The 12,057-nt window shown below is 49.3% G+C and overlaps 1 protein-coding gene across 1 annotated transcript in view; it reads left to right on the top strand.

Annotated features, from left to right (window-relative positions):
• CNBD1 (cyclic nucleotide binding domain containing 1) overlaps nucleotides 1-12,057 on the top strand; it is a 209,708-nt gene that overhangs the window by 11,951 nt on the left and 185,700 nt on the right. Inside the window, exons 2-4 of the mRNA XM_036337501.1 lie at nucleotides 3,008-3,080; nucleotides 6,649-6,762; nucleotides 11,226-11,381. Of these exons, the coding sequence (XP_036193394.1) occupies nucleotides 3,008-3,080; nucleotides 6,649-6,762; nucleotides 11,226-11,381 (343 nt within the window). The remainder of the gene's footprint in view (nucleotides 1-3,007; nucleotides 3,081-6,648; nucleotides 6,763-11,225; nucleotides 11,382-12,057) is intronic.

The following is a 12,057-nucleotide window of genomic DNA, read 5'->3' on the forward strand; positions in this document are numbered from 1 at the left end:
TAAAAGGGTAATATGCCTCCCAGCACCGGGATCAGGGGAGCCGAGAGGCCTCCCGGCACTGGGATCAGCGTGACGGGGCAGCGCCCAAACCCCCTGATCGCCCTGCGGCTCTGTGTGTGACAGGGGGCGGGGCAACAACCTCCCTATCTGCCCTGCTCTGTTCGTGACAGGGGAAGGCGCCCCAACCTCCTGATCAGCCCTGCTCTGTGCCTGATACGGGGGAGCTCCCCAACCCCCTGATTGCCCTGTGGCTCTGTGTGTGACAGGGTGCGGAGCCCCGACCCCCCATCCCCCATGGGCCCTGCTCTGTGTGTGACGGGGTAGAGCCATAACCTCCCCATTGGCCCTGCCCTGAGTGTGAGAGTGGCAGCGCCCCAACCCCCTGATCGGCCCTGCTCTGTGGGTGATAGAGGGTGGTGCCCCAACTCCGCTATCGGCCCTACTCTGTGAGTGACAGGGGGGAGCTCTCCAACCCCCTGATGGGCCCTGCTCTGTGCGTGACAGAGTAAGGAGCCCCAACCCCCCTGATGGGCCCTGCTCTGTGAGTGACAGGGGGTGGCACCCCAACTCCCCAATCGGCCCTGCTCTGAGCCCGACCAGGGGCTTCACCTAGGGATTGGGCCTGCCCTCTGCCACCCAGGAGAAGGCCTAAGCCAGCAGGGCATTATCTCCTGAGGGGTCCCAGACTGCGAGAGGGCACAGGCCAGGCTGAGGGATCCCCCTTTCTCCCAAGTGCACAAATTTTTGTGCACCGGGCCTCTAGTGTTAGTATAAATGTGGTGAGATGAAAGCTTGTAGATACTGGTGTTGGGTCTAGAAATGTGTACAACCTCTTTGGAAGACAATCTGCAGCTAGTTATCAAGTGGAAAATGCACATGCCCTGTGGAATTGCAATCTATTAAAGCAGAGCCTCAGAAACCCCGTGAGCTTCACCGTGTCACATTGATCACCAGCTCAACTTCTGGTCTTTACAAAGTTACAATTTCATGTTGAAATCTTTTGGCTTTTTTCTTTTTAATGAAACTGCTTCAAAGACAGGCTCCATTCTGTGGCTCACCGCCTTGGTGTAAAGACCCTGTGGCAGATTCTGCCTCTTGGAAAAGAACGCGAGTGAAGAGGAAATACTTAGTGAGTTGTCAAGTGTCTTTGAGGCGCGGGGTCCTCTGGCGCCTCTCATGGCTTTGAGTTCCCTTAGCTGTTAGCGCAGAGCCTTACCCACAGGAGAGGCAACACTTCTGCTTTTCTATTCTTAGTTAGAAACTCTTAGACTTATGACGTCCATCCTGTGAATTTTATTTTTATTTGTGTAAGCTGCTTTAGCGAAGGATGAAGACATATGCTTTTTTAAAGCTCCCTTTTTTAGTCAGAATTTCTAAACCTTTTCTCAGATCTTCATGGCACCGTCCTCCTGTCCTGTCCACACCGCCCCCAGGGCTGTTCCTGACTCGGAACTAAACTGTGTCAGGAACATGGGCTCAGTCAATAGTTGGCGATGTCTCTTCTTAATCCATGTAACTAAAAATCTGCTCTCGTTAAAAGCTTGTATAATGTCCTGCACAGCAGCGTTGGTATATTAAAAGTATTTTTAAATTATATTTTTATAGATTTTTAGGGAGAGGGGAAGGGGGAGAGAGAGAGAGAGAGAGAGAGAGAGAGAGGGAGAGAGAAACATTGATGTGAGAGGAAACATCCATCGCTGCCTCCATCACACCCCCTACAGGAGATAGAGCCCTAAATCTGGGCATGTGCCCTGACAGGAATGGAACCAGCAGCCTATCTGGGGCACGGGACGAGCCCAACCAACAGAGCTGCACCAGCCAAAGTCATTTTGATATAATCCATCTGCAACTTGGCTCATTTAAAATAATTACTCCATATGATACTGAAATGCAGTTAGGTAACTTTTTGTTTCTTAAGGCTTAACTGAGTAATGTAGATAAGAAAATGCTGAAATAATGTAATTAGTACTTTCATATTTATTAAATGGTATGATTTATGTGTGTAGCAATGACTTTTCTGTTTAATCCCTTATTTCAATTTCATATTTGGGAAGGTGGTATCCATTATCGATGATCGATTTTTAGACCACCCAAGGCTTAACCAAAAAGTCAGAGTTTATGATTCAATTGCCTGACATGAAAATGGATGCATTTGGGCATGTCAAACACCAGCTCTTCATAGCTGGGTGTGGTCAGTGAATATATTTGGACAAGTTTTAGAAATGCGTGAAGCTGCTCATTTATTTTCTTAGTACCTTTCCCCAAGGGAAGGCACGCGTGTGTGTAGGGCCTGCTCTCCATTTACTGGCATGTCTAAGGGCGCACGCTCCGGGCCCAGGGAGGTCCCAAATCCCCCTGAGGATGCTGACGGGTGCCGCACTCTCTCCCTCTGTCTCCTCCTAAGGATGGCGCTCTTTCTGGACTGCAGGACAATCACAGTTTGCTTTCTGGCTTCAGGTACTGTCTCTGCTCCTACAGGAACTTGTGTGATTTGCTTACCTTTGAACTTCAGAAGGAATCGCAACCTGAATCCAGACGCGAAGTGCGTGGAGAGGGCTTGCCAAGGGAGGCGCCTGCACTGGATTCAACCAACATGACCGGAATCCAGAGAGGCACAGAGCGGCCTTCGGAGACTCTTGTGGATGGATGGTCCAGTCCAGAGGTCTGGACGCATCCACAGCGCGCCTGAGGGGCGGGGATTCCAAGATGCTCACTTCCAGATGCGTGACTTACATGACACCTGTAAACACAGCATTACTGGAAACAAACAAACAATGCCGGCAAACTGGACATCAATGGAAAACATGAACTTCTCTCCTCATTTTAATCACACGATTCAATTCTGCTTATGTGTCAAACAAAGACTGTTAATGCCTCACTTTCATAGTCTCGGGATTCTTTTACTATGATGAATGTTTGCAATTAAACTCTATTTACACACTTGTTGGTTAATTGCTTAATAAGATTACAGAAAATTACTCACATTTTTAATTATTTTTTTTTGCAGCCTTGAAATTGCCAAAGCACATTGATTATGGTCAATTGGATGCATTATTCCATGTGAACAGACCACAGGGCAGGTAAGATAGTCATGCATATTTTGTCATTCATATGAATATTAATATATTTGTTTCATGAATAAAGCCTAATAATAAGCCATTGTCGGCTCTCATAGGTGCCTGATTTACCGCACAGATGCAAGTATTTTAAAGCCTGGAGGTTATTTCTCCGGAATAAAGGCACAGAACACATATCGTATTTCAGGGAAACAATTTTGTGGGACACAGTGTGGCTCGTGCCCAGCAAGGCCCGCTGGTGCTTTGAGAGCAGTTGTGGGCAAAAGCTTCAATGGGCTTTGTGTTTGATGTGATTTTAAATCCGTGTGTTTATGACTTAAAGGACGTTGTTTTAATGCCGTTTATGACGCAGGCCAAAAGGTTGTGTTTAGAAGTAAAGTTGTGTCAGGACGTCATCACCTCCTCTGTGGGCCCAGCTGGGGGCGTATCCGCAGGACCAGGGGGACCTGCAGGCTGACTCCTGAGGCTGTGAAGAGTGCTGGAGAGTTTGGGCTGGGCAAGGCACCCTCTGCTGACCTAAACATCCCTGGGAACATCGGGAGACATTTCTCCCGCGTGGCCAAGGTGACCCTGGGTGGGCAGTGGCCCTAAGCCCTGCCCAGCCGCGGAGTGAGGGCCTCGGAGCAGCCAGGCAGCCCGCCCAGCACCGGTTCCCTGCAGCGCGACTCAGCAAGCAGGGGCTGAGGTGGGAGCGCAGCTGGAAGTCAGGGTGTGGCTCCCCGTCCCCAGCTCCCATGCAGAGGCCCACCCACCTGGGTTACATGGGGACTTTCTCCTTTGTCTCCCCTGCCTGGAACAGCAGTGTGTTACCCTGTCGTTGTGTGGACTGTGCTGTTTCCGTACTGGCTTCTTGAAAGGTACTGTCGCGTGTGCTGCTGGCTTGCGAAATCGTCCCAGTCCCCATGGCAGACCTGGATAAGCCAACGGCCGGCAAAGACAGAGCCAGCCCGTCTCTGTGTCACACCCCCTTCACCCCATCTCTGTGTCACACCCCCTTCACCCCGTCTCTGTGTCACACCCCCTTCACCCCATCTCTGTGTCACACCCCTTCACCCCATCTCTGTGTCACACCCCTTCACTCCGTCTCTGTGTCACACTCCCTTCACCCCATCTCTGTGTCACACCCCCTTCACCCCATCTCTGTGTCACACCCCCTTCACCCTGTCTCTGTGTCACACTCCCTTCACCCCGTCTCTATGTCACACCCCCTTCACCCCATCTCTGTGTCACACCCCCTTCACCCCGTCTCTGTGTCACACCCCCTTCACCCCATCTCTGTGTCACACCCCCTTCACCCTGTCTCTGTGTCACACCCCCCTTCACCCCATCTCTGTGTCACACCCCTTAACTAGGTCTCTGTGTCACACCCCTTCACCCCATCTCTGTGTCACACCCCCTTCACCCTGTCTCTGTGTCACACCCCCCCTCACCCCATCTCTGTGTCACACCCCTTAACTAGGTCTCTGTGTCACACCCCCTTCACCACCTTTCTGTGTCACACCCTCATAATCACCTTTCTGTGTCACACCCTCTTAACCCCTTTAAATTATTTCCATATTTTTGTCCGTCTTGCTGTTGCTTCTTTCTCTGAGAAAGTGAGGAGGGCATGCTTCTTTGATTCTCTGTGGGTTTCTCCCCAGAAGGACTTTTTCTCTCGCACCCCTGCCTCCTCCTCAGCCCCAGTGCCTCTGGGCCTCGGGCGAAGAGTTCTGCAGCCCGGTGCCTGGTCCCGGCTGCGTGGCCTTGGACCGCGCTTCGTTCTTCTCGGGCCTCAGGGCCTTTGTCTGTGAAGTGGGAGCGACGAGTGTCTGCACCTCTCGTTGTGTAGGGGCCGGATGACCTGATGCATGCGAACGGTGCAGAACAGTGAGTGGCACAGAGCGAGAACCGGCACATTTCGTTGTTTAGGGGGAGCACATATAATCCAAAAGGGTAAGGAATGGGTTTTGAAATCAATTGATTTTTCATTTGTTCCCTGCGTCCTCTGGTTCCCAGTTCAATGGATTAGGCAATTTACTGAGTTTTCAGGTTCTTTATGGGTGAAACGGGCAGTGAGGTACATCAGCCCTGTCAGGTTACATAAATTATGAGACAAAGACGATGTCAAGGTCTTAGTGCAGTGTTTGCACATAACAGTTACCCAGTGTATGAGAGGGAGATGGGTGAAATGCGTGGCTGTAGGATGCCAGCTCCAAATGGAAAAAAGAAAGAAAAAAATAAAAGATCTTGGAAAATCTTCCAGTGATATCAGTGGTTGGATTTAAAAAGAGTAGATTCTTGGTCAGTGTCTCTCTCTAAGGTAAGTAGGAGGGAAAATGTCTAAGGTCAAATTACATTCAAACGACAATATCTGAATCAATTAAGTCAAATTAAGTTAAACAGTATTCTTAAAATATATACTATTTGCAAAGAATTAATAAGGTGCTTTAGGAACTTTGGCTGAGAGAGAAAAAAAGCTGTTAAATATTTTACTCTGTGTTGTTATTAGTTACATTGACAATGAAATAAGAAATGTGTTCTCTGAAGGATTTGTACATTCACAGCTATGAGGCAAATATCGACTGTGATGTTGTCATTGTTAAATTTTAAGTGTGATCATTTTGGAAAATTATTGAAATAAGCTGGCAAGATGAGTTGGTTGGCATTTTAAAAATCGACCAACTTTTTGCAGTGGTTGTCAATGGAAGACTGAATGAAGCAGGCATTCCAGAAGCAAATGTCTTGCCTGACCCTGACTGACAGTGGGCCTTGCTGTTGACATGTTGAGAATTTGCAGTGGGTGGGGCCCTGGCTGCCACAGCACCGCCTGGGGAGGGTATAAGGCCAAGCAGCCCGGCCCCTGGTGCCTGCAGATCTTATTTCCAGGAAAGGCGCCAGAGTCTCACTTACAGAAAGCTTCTGATGACTCCGGGATCAGGGGATTTGGGAAATGTTGATCTTTTGGTCTAAAACATCTTTATTGCAGTTCTAAAAAAACAGGCAGCAGATTGTCATAAATCATTGCAAATGTTCAGATAAATATACTTTCCAGGAATGTATATGTAAAATATATGCCGATCACTTTGGAGGAATTTTAATTGTCTGCTATGTTTTATTTTTATTTTTAAAAATATGTTTTATTGGTTCAGAGAAAGGAAGGGAGAGGGAGAGAAAAGAGAAACATGGATTGCTGCCTCCTGTGGTGATGCAGCTCACAGCCAGCATGTGCCTGCGGGCAACTGACCCAGCACCTCCTGGCGCATGGGACCAGCTCACTCTCTGAGCGACAGCAGCTGGGCTCCTGCTGTGTTTTACATGAATGACAAAAATGGCAGTTTTCAGGAGGTCCAACTCAAAATAACAGTTTTTACATAGACTGCCATTCTTAAACGATTTCTCTTTGAAAACACTATAGCCAATTTCTATAGTGATATTATTAAAGCATAAGGTGTTCGTTTCATATTATTGTTATTTGCGTCTTAGACTAAGTAGCATAGAATTAAGATGTATGTATTGAATCAAAAGTCTTCCCCTTGTGAGTAGTTATCCAATGATACTTACAACTTAATTTCTTTGTCTCTCTCTTTTGAAGCCCGAGTTTTCTGAGTATCCTAACAGCTCACAATGAGATTATAAAGAATTACTCTAAAATATTCCGGCAGAGAAAAATCAGACTGCCTAGACTTTCCCAGCAGAAGGAACAAAGGTAAAGAAAGTGGGCGTGGCATGTGAGCAGAGGGACAAATGGACTCTGAGCTGGGCCTGTGAAGATGGGGGCAGCCGACCTGGGAGAGTGAAGATGGGGGGGCAGCCGACCTGGGAGAGTGATGGGGGGGCAGCCGACCTGGGAGAGTGATGGTGGGGGGCAGCTGACCTGGGAGAGTGATGGGGGGGCAGCCGACCTGGGAGAGTGATGATGGGGGGCAGCCGACCTGGGAGAGTGATGGGGGGGCAGCCGACCTGGGAGAGTGATGGGGGGGCAGCCGACCTGGGAGAGTGATGATGGGGGGCAGCCGACCTGGGAGAGTGATGGGGGGGCAGCCGACCTGGGAGAGTGATGGGGGGGCAGCCGACCTGGGAGAGTGATGATGGGGGGCAGCTGACCTGGGAGAGTGATGGGGGGGGCAGCCGACCTGGGAGAGTGATGGGGGGGGCAGCCGACCTGGGAGAGTGATGGGGGGGGCAGCCGACCTGGGAGAGTGATGGGGGGGCAGCTGACCTGGGAGAGTGATGGGGGGGGCAGCTGACCTGGGAGAGTAATGGGGGGGGCAGCCAACCTGGGAGAGTGATGATGGGGGGGCAGCTGACCTGGGAGAGTGATGGGGGGGCAGCTGACCTGGGAGAGTGATGGGGGGGGCAGCCGACCTGGGAGAGTGATGATGGGGGGGCAGCTGACCTGGGAGAGTGATGATGGGGGGGCAGCTGACCTGGGAGAGTGATGATGGGGGGGCAGCTGACCTGGGAGAGTGATGGGGGGGCAGCCGACCTGGGAGAGTGATGGGGGGGCAGCTGACCTGGGAGAGTGATGTGGGGGGGCAGCCGACCTGGGAGAGTGAAGATGGGGGCAGCCGACCTGGGAGAGTGATGATGGGGGCAGCCGACCTGGGAGAGTGAAGATGGGGGCAGCCGACCTGGGAGAATGATGGGGGCGCAGCCGACCTGGGAGAGTGATGATGGGGGCAGCCGACCTGGGAGAGTGATGATGGGGGCGCAGCTGACCTGGGAGAGTGATGATGGGGGGGCAGCCGACCTGGGAGAGTGATGTGGGGGGGCAGCCGACCTGGGAGAGTGATGATGGGGGCAGCCGACCTGGGAGAGTGAAGATGGGGGCAGCCGACCTGGGAGAGTGATGATGGGAGCAGCCGACCTGGGAGAGTGAAGATGGGGGCAGCCGACCTGGGAGAATGATGGGGGCGCAGCCGACCTGGGAGAGTGATGATGGGTGCAGCCGACCTGGGAGAGTGATGATGGGGGGGCAGCCGACCTGGGAGAGTGATGATGGGGGCGCAGCTGACCTGCGAGAGTGATGATGGGGGGGCAGCCGAGCTGGGAGAGTGATGAGGGGGGGCAGCCGACCTGGGAGAGTGATGATGGGGGCAGCCGACCTGGGAGAGTGAAGATGGGGGCAGCCGACCTGGGAGAGTGATGATGGGGGGGCAGCCGATCTGGGAGAGTGATGATGGGGGCAGCCGGGGTGGGGGGGAAGGCAGACCCATGTGGCCATTTTGCAGGAGTTTTAGTGACGTGGTGATTATTGGGACTAATAAGTGTGTTGCTTCCTCAGGGTTATCATTAACATGAATAAACAACTAGTCTTGTCTATTAAACATAACAAGCAGAAATGCTATTAAGAATGAGAAAGATAATACACACGATACAAGGAAATTGTAAATTATGATATAATACTTTATGTAATGAGTTGAATTTGATAATCTAGATGCTATTGGCTAGTTTTCTAAAAACTATGTACTAAATTTATTTAAGAAGATAGAATTAAAAAAAGATGTTATAAACAGTTGTGAAAATGCTGGTATAAGTAGTTGTGAAAAGTACTCTTTAAAAGTATTTTTTGAAGCAAAAAAAGCCCAAAAGTAAAAATTAATACCCCCTCTCCCCCAACAAAAACAAGCCCACATGATATCACTAGAACTTCCTTTTAAGAAAAAGTAATTATTATGCAATTTAATTATCCTGGGGTATATACAATGAAAATTAGCTTGTAAATTTGCCATGCACAAGATTTAACAAGAATGACATAAATAGGAGATAACAATTTTAATTATGACTATATAGGCAAATATACAAAATAAAATATTGGCAAAGGAAATAATGCTGCGGAGTGTTAGCCGATCGGCACATCACAGTTAGGTTGCCTCCATCTTCTGAGTGTAAAGAAAGCTCAACATTAAAACAGCCATTATTAACATTTGTAATATTAGGTGCTCACAGGCAAACGATGTGCTACTCTCTGGAGATGATGAAAAGGCATTTGCTGTAACTCAGTATCCATGTCTCACAGTAAAAGTGAAGTTACGTTTTTACCTCTCATGTGTGCAGTAAGTGATGCTAAGAAATACCAAAAACACTTATGTCCAGCCAGAAAGAACTATACCCTAAAATAGCAATAAAAATACCTTAAACTGGTTTAAATAAATTTCACAAAATATATTGAAAAATTATAAATCTTCTGTAGGCTCAGCTCACCCTGGCCCCTGGTGTGATGGGCTGCACCCACACTGCCCAGGAGGTGGGAACAGAGCTCAGGCCACTCAGAGAAGCTCTTGGCAGGATGAGGTCGACGAGGAAACATGAGCTGTGATAGACACTGAATGCCTGTGCTGTCAGAGCTGTTCATCAGCAGCCTTCATCTGTCACCATGGTCACAGTCAACACTCGGTTCACGCAACACCAATGTGTGACAGACGCCATAGGAAGACGCACGCTGAGGAAGGCCCTGCTGTCTGCGCAGCTGGGAGAATGCCGATGGCAGCGTCTTGGCTAAGGTGGAGGGAGCGCCATGCGCCAGGAGAGTGGAGGGTGTGCGCCCCAGGAAACTGGCTGAGCGGCGGGAGGCATGGCTGCGAGGGGGAAAACTGTGAGCAGAGCTGTGGGGACAGGACAGGAGTGACCTCAGGGCTGCTTGGAGCTGGGACCATTGTCTAGAATGTGTTTGACTCATGGACCGCGGCTGTTTGTGGTCCAGTCACAGCTGCAGGGAATCGAATGCACGGACACATCGTTTTAGAAGGAACCCTGAGTTTGGACCCAGAAGACATGGACTTGAGTTTTTGTTTTGCCCCAGAGCAGCAACCTGGCTTTGGAATAGTCTCTGACCATTGCATGCACTCAGTTCTTGCTCAGAAGAGGATGGTATTAGGATCGCACCTCACAGGTGGATGGGCAGGGCCTTTCCCTGTCCCAGCTCTCACCATGAGCATGTGTTTCAGATGACAGTGATTCATGTAGATTTATACCACCTGTCACAAAAGTCTACCTTTTTTCAACAACGACAAAGAAATACATATAATCTTCAAAACAGTTATAAAAATCACTGTGTTGTTTGCTTCAATAAATTTAATATCACCCTTTATGAACAACAAGAAAAGGTATAGACTTTGAATCAATTCATCTTTACATCATTTTATTTCCAGAGGAAAACAGACGTGTAAGAAAATGACAGTCATCGAGGAAACAGATGCTAAGCACTCACAGAACTGTGCAAACGCACACTGGATCTTTCTCCAAGTGTCCGTGACCGCCTGATACACCCTGCTCACTTTGCCTGCTTGCAAAGTCCTTTACTAGCCTCTTATGCCATGATTTTGAGTTTTGTCTGACTGGAACGTTTAGGCCACGCATATTGCACTGTTGTTAGTTTTGTTAAATAAACATGATGACGGGCGCTATTTCCTTCTGTCTCTATTTCCTTCTGTCTCTGCAGAGCGTAAGGCGCCCATGAGCACCGATCAATTAACTTGCGTGCCACGCACTTGTTTCTGCTGCTTTGGGCGGTTTGGCATCTCCTGGTTGGCCTCAGTGTCTGGAGGGCCTTCGGGATGATTCTGAATCTCTCCGTGGACTTGGATGTCCACCAGGCAGGAGCCCAGCAGCCTCCTGCATGCACAGGGGACAAACGCCGCCAGAACCTGGGTCCAGGGGCCTCTCTCCACAGAGCCGCCTCCAAGTCTGCCGTCTCTCCCTCCCCCGGCCTCCACGCCACAGACTGTATCTGAGAATCAGGGCGGGGAGGGGTGGGGGGAGAACAGCCTGTTGGTGAAACCCGCACTCTCATCACTGGCAGACGTTACTGAACTTGCTCTTGTAGCCGAGCTGCAGGAGTAACTAGGGCCAGCGCTTTCAGGAGGGCTCTGGGAGCGAAAGCAGGCGAGGGTGAGTGGCAAGAGATCAACCAATGAACTTGTAAGCATTATATGCATAACCCATGGACACAGATAATAGGGTGGTGAAGGCCTGGGATGGGGGATGGGGGCGGGCTAGAAGGGGTCACTGGGGAAAAAGGGGGACTTATGCAATACTTTCAACAATGAAGATAAAATAAATAAAATGTCAAATTATGTCAGAAGAGTGCATTTCTGCTCTTGACAATGAAGCAAAAGTTCATGTGAGCGTTTTGTGTGCAGAATCGTAAACAATGTGTTTCCTTGTCAGAAAACTGTCTGAGTACCCAGAAGAGAGTCAGCGCCAACAATCAGAGGACGCTCACAACATAGCCATCTATATTCAACAACTGCTCGGCGGCCATCCATGTGGGCCCAAAAACTTTGAAGAGAAGGTAGAAGAATTACTGGAAATTCTAAAGAAATTGTAAGTATTTTTAAAGATATTTTAAAATTGAATTTTAGAGAGAGAGGAAGGGAGAGGGAGAAACATCAATGATAAGAGCAAAACATTGATCTGCTGCCTCTTGCACATCTCCTACTGGGGACTGAGCCCACAACCCGGGCATGTGCTCTGACCGGGACTCAAAACTGGCAACCTTTTGGTGCACAGGATGACACTCAAACAATTGAACCACACCAGACATGACTCTAAGTATTTTTAATATATTACTTCTTATTGTTAAACTAGAGGCCTGGTACACGGGATTCGTGCACTGGTGGGGGGGCATTGCCTGCAGGGATTGGCTCCCACTCAGAGGGCGGGTCCATAGCCAATCCCACTGTGGGAGCGCACTGACCACCAGGGGGCAGCTCCTGCATTGAACGTCTGCCCTCTGGTGGTCAGTGTGCGTCATAGCGACTGGTTGACCGGTTGTTGAGGGGGTTCTGCCATTCTGTCGCTGTGCTTTTATCATATAGGATTCTTTCGAATTGTTTTTTTTTTTATCTTTTTAAAGTTAGCTATTTGGAGGTCAGTGTACTGTAACTGCACCCAGCCACTGAATGACAACAGCGGAGCAGCTGAAAAGGGAACTCACTTTATAGGATTTTTAATGTTCACACAAAGCTGTAGTTTCTATAAAATTTCTGATTTAAGCCTC

Source organism: Myotis myotis, unplaced genomic scaffold (assembly GCF_014108235.1).
Source record: "Myotis myotis isolate mMyoMyo1 unplaced genomic scaffold, mMyoMyo1.p scaffold_m19_p_16, whole genome shotgun sequence".
Lineage (NCBI taxonomy): Eukaryota > Metazoa > Chordata > Mammalia > Chiroptera > Vespertilionidae > Myotis > Myotis myotis.